At 38.2% G+C, this 25,795-nt stretch overlaps 1 protein-coding gene across 2 annotated transcripts in view; it reads right to left on the bottom strand.

Annotated features, from left to right (window-relative positions):
• The window catches only part of LOC142139997 (putative ATP-dependent RNA helicase DDX60), a 382,899-nt gene that overhangs the window by 130,237 nt on the left and 226,867 nt on the right, over nt 1-25,795 (bottom strand). For both annotated transcript variants that reach the window (XM_075197859.1, XM_075197866.1), the window contains exons 25-28: nt 21,220-21,348; nt 20,108-20,232; nt 11,899-12,045; nt 3,327-3,362 (exon numbers count right to left, since the gene is read on the bottom strand). In XM_075197859.1, coding sequence (XP_075053960.1) covers nt 3,327-3,362; nt 11,899-12,045; nt 20,108-20,232; nt 21,220-21,348 — 437 coding nt within the window. The remainder of the gene's footprint in view (nt 1-3,326; nt 3,363-11,898; nt 12,046-20,107; nt 20,233-21,219; nt 21,349-25,795) is intronic.

Genomic DNA, 25,795 nt, shown 5'->3' with positions numbered 1-25,795 from the left:
GACTGCATTTTCCACCACTGATGGTCTCTATCAATATAAAGTCCTACCCTTTGGGTTGCATGGGGCACCTGCCACCTTCCAAAGGGCCATGAATAAATTGCTACAACCTCACACAGCTTATGCAGCCGCTTACTTGGATGATATAGTGATTTATACCCCAGACTGGGGATCACATTTAGCCAAAGTTGAGGCGGTCTTAGCTTCATTAAGGTCAGCAGGGTTAACAGCTAACCCAGAGAAATGTGCCATAGCCATGAGAGAAGCCAAATATTTGGGGTACGTTGTTGGTCGAGGGCGTGTGAAACCCCAGATAGACAAAGTGGAGGCAGTCAAAAATTGGGCAAGACCAGAAAAAAGTCGCAGTTAAGAACCTTTTTAGGCTTAGTAGGTTACTACAGACGGTTTGTAAGCCACTTCGCCACTAGAGCTGCTCCACTTATGGACATGTTAAAAAAAAGTTGTCCAGATAGATTAACTTGGTCTGATTCTGCAGAAACCGCCTGGTCTGATCTTCGGTTAGCTCTTTGTTCCACCCCAGTTCTACAAGCACCGGATTTTACCCGGAGGTTCTTCCTCCAAACTGATGCTTCTGGTGTTGGCTTAGGTGCAGTCTTGTCACAGGAGAAGAATGGAGTAGAAAATCCTGTCCTGTACCTAAGTCATAAGTTGCTTCCAAGGGAACAAAAATATGCCACTGTGGAGAAAGAATTTCTCGCCATCAAATGAGCTACAGAAGCTCTGCGCTATTATCTCCTAGGCAGAGAGTTCACCTTAATAACAGACCATGCACCATTGAGATGGATGCAGAGCAACTGGGAGGTAAATGCCAAAGTAACCCGCTGGTTCTTGGCACTACAACCTTTCAAGTTCTCAGTAGAACATAGACCTGGGATTCTGCACAAGAATGCAGATGCATTGTCACGAAAATATGCGCTCCTCGCGAAGTCCGCGTCCCCCGACTTGGAGACGCTAGGGGGAGGGATATGTAACAAAGGGAGGCATTTATCTGACAATATGCAAAGAAAACATACAAGCAGAGTAAGACATTGGCGCAGTTATGCACCTAGATTCAGATTAAACCAAGTAAAGACTTATGTGTAGTTTAAAGTTGATTAACTTACATGATTTAAAAGCTGCTTCCTCTCAGCAAACAGACAGGGTGTGTCTGTTAGTTGAAACAGAGCCAGTTTTCTCTTAAAGAGAAGGTGGGTGTGTCACCTGTCCATCAAGCTAAGGCTGGGGGAGGAGTATCATGTATAAAAGCTTGTTTGTGCTATTTGTTCACTGAGACCAACGCTGGGAAAGCTGTCTGGTCCTGAGAGAGAGCTGTTCTATGTATAGCTAGCGTTTAGGGTCTCCATGATTGCTGTGCAAGTATACGGTGTCAAAACATTTACCATCCTGACAATAAAACTACATAAAAAGGAAGACGTTTTTCGCGTGTGCTTCTGCAGTAGCGGGCTCTGCCACAATATATATATATATATATATATATATATATATATATATATATACATATATATATATATATATATATATATATATATATATATATATGTATATACACAAGTTAACCCGTGCATGATACTCATGCATTCTAGTCAAATCAAGCTACTTAAGGTCTTAAAAAGGTTCTTGTCATGCATTTGGGGGCCTAGCCCAGGCTTCCTCAGGGGAAGAGCGTTACTTCCCTACGCAAGCGCCCTTTTTAATGTGTGTTCATGAGGTAAAATTACCTCACGAAAATGAGTTTGACCCCTCAACTCGTAAATGTAGCCTTTACTACCCCTCCCACGGGGGGAAGGGGGGATGATGGAAGTTAACTGACTTCACTATTCTAATTTTTTTTTGTCAAATAATGTCAGTATACCAAATTTCAGGTCAATTGGATGAGCCCTTTCTGAGAAAATAGTTTTTTACACACACACACACACACACACTAACACACGCCGCTACACATGTGTGTTCATGAGGTAAAATTACCTCACGAAAATGAGTTTGAGCCCTCAACTCGTAAATTTAGCATTTACTACCCCTCCCACGGGGGGAAGGGGGGATGATGGAAGTTAACTGACTTCACTATTCTAATTTTTTTGTCAAATAATGTCAGTATACCAAATTTCAGGTCAATTGGATGAGTCCTTTCTGAGAAAATAGTTTTTTCCACACACACACACACTAACACACGCCGCTAGGCTTTTACTTTTATTTATTAGATAATGCTAAAGAATTTAGTAGGTCAGTGTATAACTCCGCCCAGCAGGTGGCGCTGCAGCTTGTTGTTTTTTTTTTCCACACACAGCCTAACACAGGCCACTAGGCTTTTATATTATAGATATATAATAAAATTATTTCAGTAAAGTGCTGGCCACACATACACATTAGGTTGGCCACACCCACTTGTCAAATGCCACTCCCACTTAGATGGGGGCGCTGATGCCCTCTCTCGCCCAGGGCATTAAATGTCTAGTTACGGCACTGGTGTCGGTTATCTTTCTTTGAGCTAGTATTTCATGATTTGTATTCCTGGTAACCTGATACAATCCTGCCTTTACCCTCTTTCCAGCACTGGCAAATTCCAGAAAAGGCAAGAGCCATTTTACGGCATTTTTTGGCAGATCGTGTTTCTCATTGCTGTTAACTGTCCCTAATTTAGAGGTGGCTACATGTGTGCTCAGAACATATGCAGATAAAAATATTTACATTCATCTGTTCAGTCAGAGGCATCTCAAGTTGCATCCAGCTTAAAAACAATAGCAAGATGCTCATCAGGCTTACAATCGTGTATACTTACGCCCCTCAATAGAGTAGTGAAAGCATTTAAATGTGGCTTGATAGTGTGATTTATAAAGATGAGCATCACATTACTCTATATGTACACAATATAAACATTTTATGAAGTATCATATACACAAGTGCCAAGGTTGCAATGTTAAATATAATTAAATATAAATAAAAAATAAAAATATAATGAAAAAGCAATTAAATTAAATTAAATTAATTTAGTTAAATTAAATAAAATCTGTTTTTCCCCTTCTTTATAACTGTAGGGGAATCTTCTTCCCAACAGTAGTCCAAATACAAATGTTAATTAAGTAATGTGAAAAAAACTCTTGGTACTTGATATAATATTGCAGTGACAGTAACGATTTAAGTGTTATTGGCTGGAGGGGTCAAAATGCAAAAAGACAATGCCTAAGGGCTAGAAACTGCTAATATGCAATATATATATATATATGATATGTGTACGCATTTTTGGTGTGCATGTGCATTGTGGAAAATGAAAATGAAAAAAAAAAAGGACAGTTACGGGTTTTAGATTTTACCTTGAGAGACTTCTTATGGATTGAGATGAATTTGCCCTGGAATAAAAGACAATTACATTGATATATTTTGATAAACATACCGTTTTATTATACAAAAGACACATAGAATTTGATGGCATATAAGAAGCACATTGTCCACTTTTATTCCTACAAATCTCAGACCCTATTTGATCCTTGTTTTTTTCTCCAGTTTGGGGCTAATTGTTGCACTTTAATGCCACTACCATCACCCTGAATTCCTGTGTGAATAATGTATATCACTTACTGAGTTGCTTCTAACATTTTTATAAATACATGCTCTTTCACCCTCTGCTTGTCAGTGATCACATTAGCATCCCAACACTCCAAAGAACTGTCTGTTGAGGTGGACAAATGTCAAAGAGTCAGTCAGGCTCTGATTAAGTGCTGTTAATAAGGTAGACAGCCTGTCTTGCTCACACAGTACCTCCCCATTCATTACATCAAATAAATTAGGCTACCAATCACAAGTGAATTTTCCATGATAGAGATTAAACTTTCATCTTGTGATGTAATACTCTGTTTATTCTTTATTTTTATATTTTATGTGTGTGATTGTGTGTTTATACTTTATTTTTATATTTTATGTGTTTGATTGTGTGTGTCTGTGTGTGCGTGTTTGTAAATAATTTAGGGAGGGAGACATGCTGAAGAGTTATCTGAGATAGACAAGGGAGACATACTGAACCTGAATAATCTTCGGACATAAGTCCTTTTGCGTGACATATCATGAGTGAAATTGCTCTACGCATGCTCAGAAACAGAATTTACACCAAATAATGCAATCACATGAAATTCATGTTCGAGCACAAATGGCACTTACAAATGTTTACAACTTGAAAGGAGAAATGAGAGAGGGAAGGGAAAGAGGAACAGCAATCTATTGTGATGATTGACAATTCACCAGCACATCTAACACCACTCATCTCAGCAAACTAAAACAATTAGAGGGATACTACTATTGTGCTACTTCATTAATAAGAAGGACTGCGTTCCAAGTTACGTGAAACTTTCACATATGTTCACAATAGGGACAAAAAAACTATTTTATTTTGAAAGCATTGCATACGTTTGCAGGTGCAGATGTTTTAAAATGCCTTTATGACCCTTTTAAAGCACTTGCAGACATTTAAATTTTAAGATATTTTTAGAAATGGATTTTTGTTTAAGTTCATCTACTTGCACACCTTGCGGTTATATATTTTAAAATGTTATTCTATTTTCTACATAGTTGCATACATTAGCATTGTGTTTTGGTTTTTTTTCATTATTTTTTAAAAAATAACATTACACGCTTTATTAAACTGATTTTTTATATATATTTTTTTAACACAGAAACTTAAATATTACCATAGAACAACCTTTGTTAGCTGTAATTATGTTTGGTCTACAATATGTAATTTCAAAGGGGACAAAAAAATTTACAATGCGTAAGATAATTTTTTTCCCCCCTCTCACATATAGTCAATCATTGCAGAAGCCATGACTCTGGAGGATGACTGGTGTCATGCCTTTCTGAAACCAACAACTGGTACACCGTGTCTTCAGGCCACGAGCCGGCCCTTTGGGATGTCAGATTTTGAGGTGATCAGTCGCTATCAGCTTCCACTTCATGCGCAACCATCAATTTATACTAGCGATGCTTCGGCTCGGTTCTCCGAGAACCGAGTACACCCAAACTTCGCTGATCCGCGTACCAAGCCAAGCCGGTTTGGTACATTTGCGCTCCCTCTGAAGTGAAAACGAGGCAAAACATCCTTGTTGCGTCATCAGATCTCGCGAGTTTTGGATACTATAAGTACTGCCCTCCACGGAGATCCAGCGCCATTTCACAGAGAGACACAGAAGGGGTAGCAGGGTTGTTGACAGTCTCCAGTGCAGTTGGGCAGCGTCATTAATGAAAGACAAAGAGGAGGGGTGGCAGTGCTCTTGGGAGTCTCCAGTGACATTGTACTGTGCCATAGCTCACCCAGAAACAGGAGAGCTGGCAGTTTACAGTGCTGAAAGACACATTATAGGGCTGGCAGTTTTATTAAAAGTCCACAGTCACATTGTACTGTGTCATCAAAATGGATTCACATCAGTCCACAGAAGACCAGGATTACCAAGTAACTGCTGGCACCAATCATGATGATAGTAATCCTACGTCATCTGCTAAAGCCTATGTTAAAGTGCATAGTGTTTTTAAGTCAGGGAAACAATAATGTAAAAAAGCACCTTTTACCTTGGTAAAGAAAAAAAACCACCTGTAATCCGGCAAAGTTAAGTGCTGAAAAAAATTAAATTGTCAACATGCCATTTTACACATGCAGTGGCAATGAAAAAATCATGCCTTCGCCTTTCTCTATGAGTGCTAGTTTGCAACTGTCAGTGAGCCATCTTCTTGTAAGGTCAGTCATGACGATTCAAGACCTTGTCATTCTGACTCAAAAAGTGGTGCCCAAATGCTTTTACGTGTAAAAACATTTCCTGAGCTGGAAGAAAACAGTAAGGCATTAGAAGAAACAGTATGTTCAGTTTCAGAAATTACATAAATCCCTGAGGAGAGTCTATCCACAAGTGCTAGGTGAAAGCCTGAAATTTCTGATACTATACTCATAAAGAAGCCTCCTTTCAGCATTTTTGCAGATTTGTGGGTGAGCAGATCGTGTAACCAGTGATGCACAAATTGAGGATGCCACTTTGGAATTGCAACAGGTTGAGGGGGGATATTTGTGTAGCTGACAACAGAGCTAATGAGGATGTTGATGAGGATGATGTTGTTTGTGTAAGCCCTGCAACAGTAGAAGCAGTTCTTGCACGTGATAAGAAGAATGCCATTGTCATGCCTGGGCATTAAACCAAAAAATCCACCTCTTATGTGTGGAATTATTTTTACCCAAATCCTGACAACAGTTGTCTAGCCATTTGTAGGGTTTGTAAAGTCACAGTCAGTAGAGATAGAGACCTTAACCATCTAGGAACCTCAACCATGTTACTCCATTTGAAGTGAGTTCATGGCAAGCTGTTGGAAAAATATTTATGCTAAAAAAATAACAACAAGCAGTCCAGCATCAGCTAGCTCCCCTTTTTCACCTAGATCCCGGAACCTGCAATCTACCCACAACACCATACTCATCAATATCCTCTGTAGTGATTGGAGTTAGTCCTGCATCCAAGTTGCTAAAGCTAAGTGACTCCTCCACTATCCATGATTCTTCTGACGAAATATTGAGCGTTAGTCCTGCTACTGATGCTGCTGCTGCTGGGGGTGGATCTTCAACCCAAAAGTAGACCAAGAAGAAGACTACTAGTAGTTTACAACAATTGACTGTTAAACAATCCTTTGCAAGAGGAAGCAAGTATGAAAGCTGCCACCGAGTCCCAAAGCGGATCACAGACGCCATGGTGACTATGCTAGTATTAGATCTGCGTCCAATATCCAATATTAATCCTGCTGGTTTTAGACAGTTAATTGAGCTCTTGTGTCCCTGTTACCAAATTTCACCACAACACCATTTTACAAGATAAGCTATTCCTCACTTCTACCAGAAGGTTCAAAAAATGTAATAATTGGGCTACAAAATACCAATCTACCCACTGTACACTTAACCACAAATATGTGAACAAGGGGAACTGGGCAAATTAAAGATTATACGACTGTGACAGCCCACTGGGTTGGTGATTCGTCTTCATCATCAGGAACAGCAGCAGCATGTACCCAACTACGTCACATTTTTCAGAGGCAGGCTACTCTGTGTATCGGCGGATTCACTAAGAGGCATACAGCTGATAATCTGTTACAAAAACTAAGGGATGTCATTGCAACATGGCTTATCCTGCTAGGACTCTCCTAAGGATATCATTTTCTGATAAAGCCACCCATATTGTGAGAGCATTACAGCTGTGTAATATCCCTGTTTTGCTCACACAATCAACTTGATGGTGCAGAGATTTTTGAAAAATGACAGGGACGTGCAAGAGATGCTGTCTGTGGCCTGTAAAATATCTGGACATTTCCATTATTTTGCAACAGCATGTAGGAGATTGCAGCAGTTACAAAAACAATTTAATTTGCCCAGCCACCACCTGAAGCAAGAGGTGGTAACAAGGTGGAATTTCACCCTGTATATGCCTGTGAGGATGGAGGAACAGTGAAAAGCCATCCACGCTTACTCCACAAGCCATGACATTGGGAAAGGAGAGGGAATATATTTTACTCAAGCGCAGTGAAGAATATTTTTCGTGTTGTGCAAGGTGCTGAAACCATTCGAAGTAGTCACCTGTGAAGTGAGTTCACACACTGCTAGCTTGAGCCAAGTGATTCCCTTAATTCGACTTTTGGAAAAGCAGTTTGAGAAACTGAAGGAGGAATGAAACAAAGTCATTCCGCTAAGTATGTCAGACTTGTAGATCAAGCACTTTAATCGCTTCGTCTGAATCCAAGAGTTATCAAAATCTTGATATCGGATCACTACATTTTGGAGACTGTGCTTGATTCTAGGTTTAAGAGCTATGTTTTCTCCTTGTTTCCAACTGACCCAGATCTGAAGAGATGCAAGGAGCTCCTAATGAGCAAGATGACAGCTCAAGTGATAGGTGACAGGACGGCATCTCCTCCTTCAGTTTCTCACTCAACTGCTGTTAAGAAAAAAACTTAGCTTTCTCAAGAGACACTGGGATGAAGCAGATGAGCACAACATTTTGACATCTGATCTTGTCTAAAAAAAATGACCAAAAAATGACCAAAAACCGTGACACCTCTACCGTAACTCCACCTGTTCCTACTATCAACATCCAAAGGAATATTTCAACGACAGCATAAAAATAGACACATCAGACAGTCACTTTACACACTGGGAGTTAAAAAAAGACAACTCGCCTTGCAATTACTTAAGCTGCCCACTCTCCAATGTGTACTCTGAAAGAGTTTTCAGCACAGCCGGGACCCCTGTCAGCGATCGGCGTAGGAGGCTACTTCCTAAAAATGTGGAAAAGATGATGTTCATCAAAATGAACTACAATTTCCATGAACAAGGCCTTTACCGTCAATTACATCAAAGTACAGAGACTTCTGTAATGATGGATTCCAGCGGGGATGAATTAATATTGTGCGAGGATGATTTACACACAGATGAGGGTGAGGATGAGTCTGAGGATGATGACAACAACATTTTGCCACTGTAGAAATCATTAACATCACAGTCAGCTTAGGTGTCTTAAGCCCATTGTTAGCTTGTTTTGTGGGGACCCAAACAAACCAAGCACTTCAGCCACAAAAGTGGCACCCCTTGTGACTGAAGTGCTTGATTGTTAAAGTGTGCATGTCCTATTTAAGATCCAACATAAAAGTGGGTGGGAGGGCCCAAGGACAATTCCATCTTGCAATGTTTGACATTTTGGGCTTGGTCTATCAGCTTGTGTAACAGTCGACAGTTCAGTTTTCAAAAGTGTCACTAGGTCAACAATTCACATCGTGCACAGTATGATTAAGTAGACTATTCAAATGTTGACACTATTATTATAGGGCTAGGGATATGGTTAAGGATAGGGATAGGGACAGGTCCAGGGATAGGTATAGGTATAGGGACAGGTCCAGGGATAGGGATAGAGAGAGGTCTAGGGATAGGGACAGAGGTCTAGGTGTAGGGACAGGGTTAGAATTAAGAATAATTGGGTTGGGTACGTTTTAACGATTAGCAGAAATCTGACAACGATGAGGCCTACAAATAAAATCCGAATTTACCAAAAACCTATTGCAATATAAACAGACTTACCTGAAACTCGATGCTGCAGATCTCCTATGACAGCAGCATGCTGACAGCAATTTATTCCGAATGGACAGCTCTCTGGCAGTACACTTTGACGTCATCGCGACCTCTATCAATGTTAATTTAAAGCAGCAATGTCGGGACCCCGAAGGTTAAGTGTTTAAACACTTAACCCGACATTGGTGCTTTAAATTAACATTGATAGAGGTCGCAATGACATCAAAGTGTAGTGCCGGAGAGCTGTCCATTTGGTATAAGTTGCTGTCAGCATGCTGCTGCCATCGGTTTATTTCAAAAACTAAATCAAAGAAAATAAAATTCTAAGGGATTTACGCATTTTTAAACAGTTAGCTATCACTAATGATACAGAACTTTTAGAGCAATGGAAAAATATTTTTGATGAATGTTCAATTAATCTCATGAAATCTCATGAAATTATTAGTTAAGTATAGAAAAAGAAGGGTAGAACAAATTTCACAAGAAATAGAAAAAGTGAAAACATCTTTATCCAAATTTAAGGATTCTCCTGCATTCCAATCTAAAGATCAACTCATATATAAGAGGGCGATCGAGTATGAAAAAGGGTTGGTTGAAAAAAAAATAAGAAATTCAATAGGGATCCCCATGACTATGAATTGAATAGGGTCAAAGCTTATAAAAGAAACTAAGATTTTAATTCTACGGCCAGCCCTATAGAAAGGACAAAAAATAAAAACACATGGATAAATAGAGCCTACAGTCCCAATAATAGATCAATCAAGATAGATTGGATTCGTATATAGAACCAAGAGAGGAAAGAGGGAGGGGAGGAAAATCCCAGATCGAAAAGAGTTCTAATATAAATCTGAAAGGCATTTACAATCTTTCAACCAGGATTCTAGACTTAATCGAAAAGAATATTTTAGGGAAGGGTTTAAACTTTGCCCCTAGTACTGATCCTAATCTTTTTGATCTATTTGTAGAGTTCAACCAATATATTATGGATTTATGTAGACATAGATTTTTTTTCTCACAAAAAACTGAAAAGGGCAGAACTAGATGATCATTTACCAGTTTTATTAGATATAAAAGATTCAAAACCCTTAGATATATTAGAAGATTTTATTATACGATCTTGACACTCAAATACAGAATAAAGAAAATAATACTGACCTTAAGAGAAATCAGTTTAAGCTAAAATCTAATTTTTATCCTACTCAACAAAAAAGTATATCTATTCAGTGTTTCTATAAATCTACATTGGCTGATTTTCAAGAACTGTGTAAAAAAGATTTATTGAAAACTACAGATGAATATAGACATAAAAAGAAAAATAGTAATTTCTCTAAAAAAGAATGGATTGCTTTAAAAAAACTCGTCAACTCATAACATTGTTATAAAATCTGCAGACAAACGGGGAGGAGTCGTTATAATGGATAGACAGCTGTCTATAGGCTTTGAAAAAAGCCTATAGACAGCTAAATGACATTAACTTCTATTTAAAAATAGATTGAAATCCTACGAGGCCCCTGGGCTATAGCCCAGTTAGACCTTGGGTTAATCCGGCCCTGTCTAGGGATCACAGGTGCAATGAATGTCAAATCCAGAGATATATATAAATCAGAGCTCTGTGCACATAGGGTCTCCTTGAAAAAGTCCAGACATATGGATGAAACGCGTTGGTGGTACCGCATGGTTACATTGAATTAATGTGTGACAAGCTAATTTCACCAGTCTTTATGTAAGTGCATTTCTTTATTTTGAATAAAATGAGCTTTTAATAGTTTCACAATGATTTTCTTTATCCTTTAATTTCACACAATCATCGCCTTTGAGCATACCGATATCCATACCACCTATCAGTGGAAAGCATCGGGTCAGCTGACCAACTCACATGGCAAATCAGCTGAACAGTGAGGAAACACACTGGAGATCAGAGACTGTATGATTGAGAGCTGCAGCGTCTCTGTCTAGTGATATCAGTTACCATGTGCTCTAATACTGATACAAGGTAATTGCATCACCACATTGTTTATTAATGCCACAATACTGAATGGAACTATCGGTCTGTCTATACATCATATTATTGGATAATATTAACTGGATATTTGGACATTTTTTCCTATTATTTGGATCAGCTCCATCTGAATCCTATACATATATGTGTACTTAATCCATCATTCTCCATTTTTCTATGCCTTCCTTTGTGTTGAGCACCAACTGAGTGGTAGGACACCAACTGCATTTGCTTATACTGAGGGAGCAGAACTGTGGCACAGGGCTCTGTAGATCAGACTGACACAGAACTTGCAAAGTAATTCTGAGTTCAATATGCTCTACCAGTAATCTCAGAATGTCCTGCATTAAATAAGACAGGATGTGATTAAATAAAAACCTTCCCAACAGCCATTGAATTGTTACATATCAGTGTCTTAATTGTTCTATTTATCTTATTCTGTTTATTTTACATTTTTATCAATAATATGCTGCATTTTATTAAAGAATTAAAGAGCAATGCCAGATTTATAGACTATTAGTTTGAAACTCATAGTACTGAAGTGAAGCCACATCGGCAAGCAGCACCTGGTGATCACTTGAAGCCATCTTTTCTACCACAGTGTTCCTAACATTTTCTCAGAAAATTACGTATAGCTGTGAAGTCATTAGTTTATAGTGTATAGGTAGGTTGAATATTCTTTCAGCTCACAATGTGGCAGTCCCTCTATCTGTATATGATGAGTTCATTTTAACGTGCTAGAGGTACGGTAAATACAAAAATACAACTTATTGCACATAATCTTCCTCTTTTATTATACAACACTTACTTAAGAATTTTTTCTAATTTGTCTGCTTTTTCTTGAAGTTTCTGGATTTCTTTATCAATATCAAGATCAGTTCGTCTATTTTCCCACTTCTTCTGCAGATGACATGCCAAATATGTTGCCAAGTGTTCAACCAAGTCTATATCAAATCTAAAACACAATTTTAGAGAAAATATACTGTAAATAATGTTAGAACTCTTTCTATTATTAAATATAGGTATAACAATGCAGTTTTTCTGTGGTTTCTCTCCTCATACAAAGATGTCTCATTCACTGCATTATTCTAAGAATATCCACAAAATTTTAATATATGCAGGTAAAGAGATATAAGGTAACCAAATGTTCAACATTTACATAGTAAAGGCCTATATAGATAGGTGTTTAATAATCCATCTGGCCTCCATTTAATTGTGTTAAATTTACAGCATAGTTAACAGAGCTTTAATCCTTATGGTATGGCACAGTTTTTAGCCACTTTGCTCCACAAATTTGCTCAAATGTGCCTAGATTTTCATATGAGCACATAGGTTTGTGGAGCAAAATGGCGCCAAATTTGCAGAGGAGCAGCTTTCACAGGCAGAATGGAGTCAGGCGATGTGAAAGCAATCCCAGTGTACCTTATATTTGAAGCAGTACAAAAATGAGAGTTTATTTTGTGAAGCAAGAATGAAATAAACGGTTGGAGAGGGAACTTTATAAATGCTATTAAAATTGCATGAAATTAAAGCCAATGTATATAAGACCTAAGCGCAAAGCAGAAGTTTTCTTTCAGTCAAATAGATTTACTGTAAATAATTTTCTTAACACAGGCAGACAAACATGCACATACGAGGCTCAGTGCAGACAGACGTCAGTTAACTTACCAATATGTATTTGGATGGTAGGAGGAAACACAACACAAAAACATTCATACAAAATAAATACATACCACATTACATTCAGTGAAAGGGAGACTGATTAATCAAGAAGTTTATAGAGTAAAATCAACATAAAAACACTGCTGCAGAATTTACAATGCTACATTTTATGGTAATAAAATTATATTGAGAAAAACGAATTATAAAAAAAATAAACAAAACCTACCTGGACTTTCTTGTTTCCTGGGGAGTTTTTTGTACTTTGACATGATCCCACAACTATTTGGCTCTTGAGGAAGGGGATCTTGGAGGAGGGAGAGAGAACATGCTCTTGCAGACCCAGTATATATATATATATATATATATATATATATATATATATATATATATATATATATATATACATATATATATATATATATATATATATATATAAATATATATATATATGTATATATATATATATAAGAACCTGTCTGTTTGAAGAAGCAGCAGTGACTTGACTGTAAAATAATAGGCTATTGATTTGCCTTTTATTTTACTCTTGCTTTTTCATTACAATATTCAGACATCTCTGCATACATGTGTGCATTACATCCTTTAGATAGCACACTCTGCCCTGCTCCTGCCAATCAAAGTAGATTCACAATGAAATACTGTATGTGCCCAGCCTAGTGGGCAGAGAGTAAAAGCTGTTTATCGAGTGTAATTAACTGATGTGTGCCGTGATGACTGCCTTTTTCATGGAGCTTATCACTTTACACTCAGCACTGCTTCTCCAAATAGACAGCAAGCGCGCACACAGGGGGGTTTCCAGTTGACCAGAAACCCCCACCTGCTTGGATTATGTAATCTTCCAGTACCCCATTGAATGATGCACAGTACAGTCTTTGCCCTGTTCCTGTCTAGCACCTGCCTGTACATATCCTGCAGCTGAAGCAGTATCATTGCTGATTGTAGTACATTCACTTGACTGCTCTATGCATGATTGGCTTTATAGATGTCATATGATGGATTACAGCTCTGGCCCTGATTGGCGCTATAGAAGTCATATGACCCTGGAGAGGCTTATGCTATTAACTAGTCGACTCCTGCACAGTGTGGAACACTAATCAGGGAGACTTGATGCACAGTATGTCGATGTCATCTACCACAGTATGTCCTGAAGTATATAATCAGCTGCCACAGAGGTGAGATACTCCCTCATTGCAGCCTTAATCCTGCCTGTACAATATACCTGGGCAATCGGTTCCTACCTGTACTGGCAATTTCAGGTATGTGCAAGTGAAATTATAGTACAATGTATAATTGCACATAAATTATAAATCATGTTCAGTTTTATCACCCTCCTTTTTTTTTTTTTTACAAAAATCACAATTCATAATAACATTTTACAATCAATTTTGTCATTAACAATATTTTTAGATTGGCTGTAACTGTTGCTATTGTAAAAATCTAACAATAACCATTGCCATAATTCAACAAAAATAGTCCCTATTGAAGGTTTATTGGGGATTATTTTTTTTTCCAAAATCAAGAAACTGGAAACCCCTCTATAGAAATCTTGCATTTGCCCCTGGACAGGATAGGTCTGCTGGTTCATCATTTTGAGTGGTAGGATCACATTATTATTAGAGTTTTTTTTGGGGTGGGATTTCAGAGCTACACATCTTACCTGAAGAAGTCTGCAATGTGACAGACAAAACACTTCAGAAATATTGATCAAACTGAGATCCAAGTTTCATTATATTTTAGTCACGAAGTGAGGAGTCTGCACGGGCACAGGATACCAAGTCTAAAGAGAGCTAGGGAGGGTAATTCCCCCAAGCCCCCAAATAAGTCTTCTAAACAGCCAACCATGTAATCTACACAATGTCAGGACTTTCCAGCAGAAAAAAAACAATAGTAGCCAATTCTTCAACACTAAGGCATAAGTACCTACATCTTACTTACATCAGCATACGTATCTGTGTTCATTCTTGTATTTTTATTTATTATTTTGTTTGCAGCTCTGGACAACTACCTGCATCATTAGGAGACAATTTGCCTATGCTCACTGTATCCACTCCCCTTCATTACAGAGGAGGAAAAGGACTATAAAAGAAGTATCTTTCCTTTGCCATTCAGTGCCATTCCATCCAGTGATAATTCCTCAAAGACTGATCATTTTCTCTATTCTTCAGACAACATGTTGCAGCTTTTATTTTGCTTTGTTTATTGTACACTATTATCAATTTTCTGACTTAAATATTTATATGTATATTGATATGTGAAAGACATTAAATTACATTAATTCTTATATGTTTTTCCACCTTTTGGATACCTAAGAAAGATAGAAAGATACAACTTGCCACTGCAAAGGTAATACTGTAATATATCCAGAACCCTACCACACATCTGATACTCTATAATCCAACTTATTTTCACAAATAAACAATTATCTTTTAAGATTACATATCCTTATATACATATATCCTGCTATCCTTCTATAAGCTCCTATATCTACACATCATCTTCCGCCAAGGTCCTCCGCAAAAGGACTTTTGGCACAGATCAGAGATGGCGGAGAATGGGTCTATTTCTTCCCTTATAATGAGATAAATCTTTCCCTTCAAGGTAACAAGGTGCAGCTTTACATGATGTATATGCACTTATGTGCAACTCTGATTAAGGCCCCAAATCGTGTTTGAGCTGATATATTCCATATTGGAAAAAAAAACCTCTAAGAACAATCCCAATTTAAAAAACCTTTCAACTGGATCAATAAGAATGGATCAAAAAAGAAGATGTTATTTCCGATTTAGATTACAAGAAATAAGGAATATAGATTTTATTCTATATTTGTTACAGCTCGCACTGGATACCAGATAAATTCTTAAAACAGGGAATATGAAAGGTTTTCATCTATAGCAAGCCGCCTTTCCCACATAGAGCGATATTCTCACAGGTACTCACAGGACTTGCACTCAGAGCAGGAAGAGTTTATCTTAGATACAGGTAGCCATGAAGTATTGAGACGGAAGTAACTGGTGAATAGAGTAGTAGTATATCTGGCGATATATGAATGAATATCAAAGAGAGTGCAAATGGTCGAGGGCAGGCGGCAAGCAGGGGTAACCAGAGACAAGCCAAAGGTCAGGGCAGGAAGCAAGCAAGGAAGTCCAAGAAACAAAGCCATGGGTCTACGATGGGCAATTGACAGACAATATCCAGGAACAGGCATCAGGTAGGTAATGTTCAGCAAAACAGCAGGCTTCATGAAACCAGGGCACAAACACTATATTTGGCAGAGAGGCTAAGTCTTCCCTGCTATTTAAAGCAAGGAAAGCGAATCAAAAGGCGCCAAACAAGCAAGCTCCCACAGGATGATGTGGTTTTTGTGGTCTGTAAAATTGTAATGGTATCATTGTCTCCCTCTAAGAAATGACCCTATTCCTTAAAGGCCCATTTAATGGCAAGGGGTTTCCAGTTACCCACGTCATAATTAAATTCGGCACAGGGATAAATTCTTCTATCCGCTAAGTTCACTTGAGAGAGGATAGCCACTGCACTGACATCGGAAGTGTCCAGTAATTCAGGATTGGGATGGTGACGGACTGGAGCAGAGATAAATGCTTTTTTCAGGGTTATGAAGGCTTCCCAATCTTCTCGGGAGATGATATATATCCCAGCAATGCAACTTTAGCAACTTCAAATTAGCATTTTTCAAATTTTGCAAATAAGTGATGTTCCTAGAGCTTCTGAGGAATAGACCAAGATAGACCAAGATGTCATCAAGATAAACAATGAGAAATTTGCCAAGGAATTTACGAAAAATATCATTGATTTAATCTTGAAAGACTGCAGGGGAATTGCACAGACCAAAGGGACTAACAAGGTATTCATACTGTCCCGATTGTGTGTTGAAAGCGGTGTTCCATTCATCTCCATTCAACAGCACAGTCATAACTTTCATGTGGACGTAGTGTATCAGCTGCCTTCTTAGAAAATATATCAAGAAAACACATCAAGAAAGACGTGGAGGAATGATGAAGGACTTGTGGAGAAGCATGAAGCATTTGCAAAGGTAAAGACAGACAAGAGGCTGCACAGGTAGACCCCAAGGAATGATTTTGCCACTAGTCCAATCAATAAGAGGTTTATGGCGATATAACCATGGATGACCTAGGATAAAAGGAACCATGGGACAATGACAACTTCCAATGGATAAATGAATAGGAGGAGTATTACTCAAAATTCTATCCGCAGCTAGGGGTTACCATCCAGACCATAGACTGGTATAACAAGCTCCATTTTGCTAAAAGGAATTTTTAAAACTTCCACTAGTCCATCAGAAATATTAAAAAGAGATATGAGCTGGTACTAGAATTTTTGGACGAGACTAACTGTAAGCCTAGATGGATCTCTCTCAAGTCCTATAGGTCTTGGTATTTTCCCAGCTTACTGAGACAAGTGCGAGCCACATGACCTTCACCCACACAACACAAACAGAGCCCTAAAGAATGTGTTTTGGATTTTTCCTCCTGAGTTAGTCATTAGACCTCAAGTTGCATGCAGTTTCAGTTGCAAAAGGAGAGAAGGTTAGAGACATATTAAAAGAATATAGATCCTTCTCCATTTTCTCTTCTTAAATATGTCAGTCAATCCTGATAGCCAATTGCATCAGTTTTTCCAGAGGATCCGGAACGGGGTATTCAGCTACTGAGTCCTTGATCTCTTCAGCAGGGGGCAAGTGGAACTGGCTGCATAGTGCTCGATCGTTTCACTTGCTGTCAGTGGACTAGCATCTGAATTAAGCGCAGTATTCCTCCACCATCATGCGACCTTGCTAAAGGGATCACAGATGAGTTTCGCTGGAAGCTACCCTGTCAAGGTCATCATAAAGCAACCCAAGTGCATCACAAAATGCTGGATGATTAGGAGAGAGAACAATTTTTTTTTTATTATTTATGATACTGAGCATCTGTCATTCAGTGTACTCTGTGATTCTCACCTGACCACATATTTTTACAACTATCCAAATGCAGATAGCCATAGTATTGCAATAAAAAGGGAATACAATGAGCAAGTTGATGAAATGAGCAAGTTGATGAAATTTCCAAAATGAAGGTAGCACAAATCAATCAATGAGGATCACAAAGCCCTGCAGCTGCGAGGCATGAACTAGCAGGTTGCGGAAGAGCAAAAGCCACATTGCCAGAGACATTGTGCTACACTGCCTGGTCTGTCAACAACTTGAAAGTTGGCCTACACCTGTTGTGAAGGGCCATTTTTGCCCTGGCAAAAGGGTTGGCCAAGTGTGTCAAAAGGACTTTACAAGCAGCTCTCTCTAACAGGTCAGAACAAACAAATGTACTGTGCTACATATGTGGATATATATAGTGGGTTACTAGTGACCCAACCATCTACTAAAAGACTACATTGAGTTGCCTCGTCATGTAAAACACCTTTATTGATGCCTCAAAAAATTCCCATTTCACAAAATCACGCTTAGAGCAAAGAAAATGGTACACAGTGGATCTTCCATATTCCCTACCATCCTTAAGATGCATGTTTGACAGAAAGATTGAATGGTTTGTTAAAGGATCAAAATTATAAGCAAATACCAATACATGAATTGGGGTGGTGGTGCAAGGTGCTATCTCAAGTTGTAGATTTGTTAATTAACTGGCTAACAGAAACTTCTACTGCCCTAACATGGGGAGGGGGACAAAAGATACTGATTGATCATGGGTAATTACTATTACACTTGTAATAGTTGCTAAACCCCACAAATCTCTGGGTTGCCTTGATCCCCCTGGGAACCAACCATTCAAGCACACATTTCAATGTCCTGTGAACACTTCTACATTTTGGCAAATAATCGATATTGCCCCAGTGCTCAGCACATTCGCTTATGTTCTGGTGAACAAAACCAATTTCCAGTGGCTCAGATCTTTCCAATTCTGGCCATTCTTTCATCCAATAGCCTTGGCGGCCACAATAAAGACATCCACCCAACACTTTGTGGGGAATTCTCTCATCCTAGGCAAATAAAACTTACCTACCTGCATAGTCTCCTCAGATTGTTTAAGTGCCATGGCACAGATCATAAGTGTGTGGTGAGCTAATGCGAGATAGGGAATAGCCATCTCTTTCCACTGAAGCTGATGCTCTTGAATGAGTGTATCGGCTGAATGCAAATGGTGATGAGTCTCTTCAGGGAGGTGGTAAGGTCCTGGTAAGTGAGTCATTAATGGTGTCCCCAATCCTCTCTGACAGGAGGCAGGAGAAACTGCAAGAGTCCATAATTCAATGGTATACTGGTTGACTGAGTGACCACGTTGCTTTATCAGAGTCTTGCACATGTATCGGCAATGTGACCCAGTGAATCAAAGTTCAGCTTCAATATAGCCAAAAACTTTTTGCTGTTACCCATACAATGATTGTCCTTCTGTTAGAGTGGTGTGTCCCACCTTGATCCACCATGTGGGGAACGAAGCTACTTAGCTCAAACTTCAGGCAAATCTGGGTCAGGATCGTCTACACTCATGGGGCCTGCCATAAAAATACACAGATGCAACAATTTTTGGTTCCCAGAGACAATTGTGTGCTCACATTTGTTGCTCCGGGACAAAAATATGAGATTCTGTAGTCAGGTGACTGAGTTGTCTGATCAACTACTCATAGCGAGCATCAGCCACAAGGACTGCTTGATGCCCCAGGAGAGAATAACTTGGGCTAACAGACAAACAAACACACTCTTTGAAGCACAAACAGGGAAACAAAATTCCAACTTTGCTCATGCAAAGATTGATAAGAGTGAGGGCCTTATAAAGACTGCCTACAGATGAGGTCTAATTGACATGACCTCTAGCAAAGTGCAGATTGTGGTAAGTGAAAGATACTGTACTGTTGTCAGTGATAATTGTGCTCTGCCACTTGTCATCTAAGCTGGCATTGTGGTGGATCCTCACATATCTGGCAATTTTTGTACTTAACTATACATGCACCTTACTCTCTCATCCATCTGCTACAGGTAACCATGTTAGGAGGCAAGTGTTTCTTTAAAAGGGCACTGACAAGCTTGCATGCTTTCTTTATCGAAATGTAATGTGTGGATTGTTGAATCCATAACCAGGGGCAGGACAAGTGATGTCACAGCTGCTGAAAATACGTAACTCTTTTCTAGCTATATACACTTTTATTAGAACACTGTCCTAAAGATGTAGGTTGGGCTTCAGCTATCTGAAATGCTGGTGAAGTAATGCGTTACTTTAAAATATGCAGTAGAATGTATTTTACCTTCATGGTCCATATCTGAACTTTTCACTTTTAGATTTAATGTTTTTTTTCAAAATATAACATTTACTTACGCAAAAAACAGAGCAGGTAATTTGTTGTTTTTTTCTAGCTTTTCAACAATAAGAGCAAAGTTTTTGTCGTAGTCTTCTTCATCTAATGGTTCATAAACTTTTAAACTTTTCAGCACTTCTGAAACCTTGAGGAAAAAATATTTTAAAAAAGTAGTTTAATGGTTATTGGAAAACTGTTGTATAGTTAACTTCTTTCGCAATTTCTTAAATAAATAAATAAAAAAATAGCTTTTGGTAGTGGTGATCATTTTAAAATAAATCAAGTTTAGATTTGCCAAAACAGTACTCTATAAAAACAAAAGGAGTCCCACTATAGTAATAATTGTCCAGGTGATAGATAAGGTACCCATTTGCATGGGGTGCAGGACCCAAGAGAACCTTCAAGAGCTCCCTTTGTTTACATTATTTAGTAGGTACATTATTAAGGCAGCAACCAATTTTGACAACTAAAATTAATAGAAGAACTGTATATATGTTCCAGGCACATACAGGATGTACAATTAGTAAAATGCAATCAATGTATTGTAGTCAAGGTAATAGAGTAATCATACATGGGTGAGTGTAACTTAGCAATGATGCTTGGAGGGGCTCCCTTGAAACTTTTGCCCTAAGTAATTAATACACGTTAAAGAGCATGTAAAGTCACTATTTGATATTCATATATGTCAATGGCCGTGTATTACTTAGATGAATAATCTAAATAAAATAACTGTATTCTTTACACCTGGATAAATATGTCCACCATGCTCTCTCTCCCTGCTCTGCAATATGTTGCTATGCTAGAAGGCAAGTGCTTCTCTATCACAGCAAACACAGAGGAAGCTATATATTGGCAAGTTGGCTCTGCAGAAATGCACTGTGCTAATTAGCTGATTAAAACTCAGGGGCAGGAACTGTGATGTCAGGTAACTCAAATGACTCAAATGACTGCAGTTTCAGCTTTATTACTTGCATCATATAGCATAAGAACCCTGTACAAAAAATGTGGCTGAAGCTTCCGCTGTTTATAATGTAAGTAAGAATCTAATGTGCTAGAAAGAGTATGAGCTAATTTTAACAGAACTCAACCAAATATTAATTCACCGGCATGTTTATAAAATGTTATAATTTACCTTTTCATCATGTCCATTATGAACCCATTCAAGGAATTCTATCTTCACTGCCTCTCCATATTTAATTGCATCAATCTTTCTGATTATTATTTTGTCCTTCAGGTGTACATTTTCCTCAGGATTTAATGTCTTTAGTTGAAAAATAAAATAAATATATCAAATATCCAGTAAATATACAAATCAAGATATTTGGAGAGTAGTAATGTCACTCCTGTTAATTATAATATTGTATTTGGTGAACTGTGATGTCACATTTGTCAAATGACATATATTGAATGTGTTCTATGATGGAATGCTTAACTGTCAATTGACATCCTAAATGGAGCATAGTGAATGCACAATGCAAAGGAAAAAAACACTGGTATTGCAGTGGTACATTCCGATGGTCTGCCCAATGCACTTCAAGAGGCACAACTACAATGCACTCTTGGGAGATGCTTCTGCAAATGAGAAGTGCACCTTGGTTTGTGGTAAGGAGGAAAAACCTCAAGAGGCGCATTGTGCAAAAGTGTAAATATCACATCAAAGTCCAGCCTCCTACTGCTTTCATTAAATTACACATTTCTGTTTTTACCTTAATATACTGCTCATTTATGGCTTAAATCATTACAGTAAGAGGACATCAGAACTGCCTGTATTACATTTGTAACTTGTGTGTTTAAAACCTTTGTTTTACAAACAGTTGCCAGCTCTCAAATATGTGCACATATATTTTAACAGGCCAGTTCTAATTATATGTGCACATATTTGAATCAAGCGATTGTTGCTGTCAAGACTGTTCTTTTAATAGTGTTTATTTAAACAGGGTTTTTATTATGTGTAATAAATAGATTTGTTTCCATCTAAACTTCTGCGATAATTATTAGTTTTTATTGTCTATAATTCTTTATTGGTTAACCAATTACTAGCCCAGTCCATTATTTTTTTTTCATTTTGATATGATAAAACTGTGTGCTTCAATATATTAATGAAGAAGCTGGCACATGGAAGTGACAAACAGTATTTATCTGAAAACGCCTGGTGCGATGAAACGTGGCAGAAAATAAATTCTCTGTGTTTTGGGACTTTCATATATATTACACAGAATATAAAACAGCTGGATGTCTGAACACCATATTATAAGGCCGACACATCAGAAATATTATGAGAGCATACCTGCCTACTCTCCTGGAATTCCCGGGAGGCTCCCGAATTTCGGACTCCCGTAAGAGTAGGCAAAACTCCAGAATTTGGCGAAATTCACGGCAGAGAATGGAGGGGCCGGGGCTTACTCATGCCACTATGGTCACCACGCCCTCCTCCTAGCCAATGTCACCGGGGGAGAAATCTTAACAGTGGGCATGTATGCATGACAGGAATTAAAGGTGCATGCAAATATATAAAACGGGTGAGCCTTTATCAAGGAGTTTCCCAATTTCTAACTGGGACTTTTGGGTTTATTTGGAGAATTCCACTTACTTGCCTTGTTTGATATACACCAGCTTAGAGGCACAAGTTTCTACTCATAACATGGATGATAACGTCCTAAGGTTAACCTGATTGTGGTCTGGACACTGTGACTATTAACCAATTATATGAATGTATGAATTTATTGAATCAATTCTATCAGAAAGTATTGATATACATGTATTGACATAGAGCATCTTTTTTATTAGATATTTAAGAAATATCTTATCTACTATTATTTTGATGTGAGGATCTGCTTGTAAATAAGATATAGCTCTACCTCACTTTTTCTTTCAAATATTTTTTTCTGCATTAAGGGATACAGACCCCTATTGGCAAGGGTCTGTATTTTTCATATCAGACCTATTTTTTTTATCTATTTTTCTTTGTTATAGTGATATCCTTGTGTAGTATATTAAAGTAGTATTTATTATTATTATTATTATTATTATTATTATTATTATTATTATTATTATTATTATAATAGTTTAAATTGAAGTCCTGAACAGAAACGACATCCCAATATTTCAGCAATCAATTATTTATCAAGAGCCCTACATTATTAAGATTTTCTTTCAATTTATTAAGACAATGTCACTGGGTCAACTTAGCAATGCTCAGCTACCCGGTGTTACTGTCTCACAGTGGTAAGAGAAGTCTTACTGCTTGCCAAGGCAGTCCTAGGACCCTTGGTGCATGCTTGAGCTGGCATATAATAAAGCATTTTTTCCTGTGGGCACCCCCAGCTAATACCATCCTTTGCATGGTGAAGCATCGCAGGAGCCCCCCGGAGATGCCTGCTATAGCCTTCACTGTCCTAAGGCTATGGTAGATAGCAAGAAGGCCTAAATCCTGTGAAAACGAGTTTATACAGTATTTAGTGCCATCTCCCTTTAAAAAATAGACCCCATAATTTTTAACCCCACATAATGTTTGCTTCCAATCCCATTTTTATTCACATTCAGTTTTTCAGTTTTTCATTCTTTATACCTTCTTGTTTACCATATAATTACTTTTATCACATATTTTCACTGCTTCTTTAACATTCTCTATTACCTATGATACTCCATCACTTTAACACATTTAGCACTCTCTGTAGCCCATCATTCCCTATATATATATATATATATATATTTATATCTATCCATATACGGCTATAGATATATACACACACACAGTGGGTTGCAATATTCAGCCCCTTAAAACCATTGAAAGTATTGTTTCGGGCAGTACTTTTATTGCAGAACAGTGGGCTCTTAAAGTAAATTTTCAAACACATATTTCATTATGTGTCTGCAGATTTTTAAAGACAAGACAAAACATTATGCTTGCATATGTATTCAACCCCATTGCTGTGGAAGCTCCAAGTTTACACATGTGAAAGACATTACCCTAACAACTGCTTTCAATTAGCCTCTACCTGTGAATCATTAAAAAAGGTCAGTTTTTATAGATAAAAGAGACCCTTAATTTATATAACATTGGTCATACTGTGAAGAAAAGTTGTGAAAAATTTTTTTTTTAAAGATATAGTTACAGACATGCACAAGATAGGAAAAAGCTCCGTTGGATCAACTGTGAGGAAATGGAAGCTGCATCATATCACTCGGGAACGCCCTATACAAAGCAATCCCTCAAAACTTCAAAACTCTGCATCAGAGCAAGAAGGAGACTTGTGAGGGAAACCACAGACAGGCTAACAATCACTTTGAAGGAGCTATAGAGTTCAGTGAATGAGACTGGAGTGAAGGTGCACCAGTTAACCATATCAAGAGCTCTGCATGAAACTGTCTTTTATGGGAAGGTGGCTAGAAGGAAGCCATTACTGAAGAAAAACCATATCAAAGTATGTCTAGAGTTTGACAGAAAACATCAGAGTGACCCAAATAAAATATAGTATAAGGTTTTGTTGTCAGATGAGACATTAAATGTAGCTTTTTGGCCCCAATTTAAAATGCTATGTGTAGCACAAAATTAACACTGTCCTTTCCTTAGCAAACACAACCCGACAGTGAAGTAAGGGGGTGCCAGCATCATGTTGTGGGGATACTTTTCTTCACTGGGGACTGGGCATCTTGTTAAAATTGAAGGACGGATGGATGGTGCAAATACAAGGAGATTCTGCAAGACAACCTGCTTCAGTCTGCTATAAAGCTAAAGCATGGGAGTAAAATCATCTTTTAGGAGACTAATGCATAGGCAAACCGAGTGCCTGGAAACCCCCATCTAACCCTGGGCACTGTATAATGCAGGTGGCTGGACCCTGCCCCCGCTTTAAATGGCTCTGCTTGAAAAGGGAGAGCTGCGTGCACCTAACAGTAGTGCACGCAGCATTGCCCATGTATATTATAAGGATATGAACAGTTGGAGAGCAGTCAAGTACTGTCTAATATTATAGCCACGCCCCAATGCATGCTGATCATGCCCACTGGCTGCGTGGTGTGGAAACCCCTCTCTACAAATCCTGCGTTTGCCCCTGTGATGATCGGAAGCACAAGGCAAAAGCAACACTGGCGTCGATTGAACAATAAATAGATGAATGTTCTACAATGGCCAAGTCAAAGTCCTTGAGGTAAATGTATTAATCTGCGATTCTAGCAGACCGCTAATATCGGGCAACTTTGCCGGGCCAACTTAAAATGGCAATGTGTTTAAAGGCAAGTTTTGCCATTGAAGAATACCCTACGAGAACTTGGTTTCAATAAAATGATTTCAGTGCTGTACACTTCCTCCCTACATGCTGTCTGTTGTAAAATGGCAGATGAAAACATGAGAGATATCGATCCAAACTCGTGAGATCTAACATTTTTCCGGAAATTACATTTTGTCTCATTTTCAGATCTGATTTTGCTGCCAGGAATAAGACATGACTCGGTTTCACTCAGAACCCATAATCTCAAATCTGTTGGTTTTCTCCGAATCCAAAATGCTCATCTCTACTATATATAGTATTGAGAGGGTTACAGTGCACTCACATTATTCAGAAGTTAATGTCTGGGTACAATAAAGGGCCTGATTCCCTGGTGGCCAATATACAATAGATCTATTCACTGAGTGCAGTGTACAACTGAGCCAATTTACTTGTGGCCATTGTAAAATAAAGCCCATTCATAATGGCAAGTGAACAAAA

Source organism: Mixophyes fleayi, chromosome 1 (genome assembly GCF_038048845.1).
Source record: "Mixophyes fleayi isolate aMixFle1 chromosome 1, aMixFle1.hap1, whole genome shotgun sequence".
Lineage (NCBI taxonomy): Eukaryota > Metazoa > Chordata > Amphibia > Anura > Limnodynastidae > Mixophyes > Mixophyes fleayi.
This window is presented reverse-complemented; position numbering and strand designations above follow the sequence as displayed.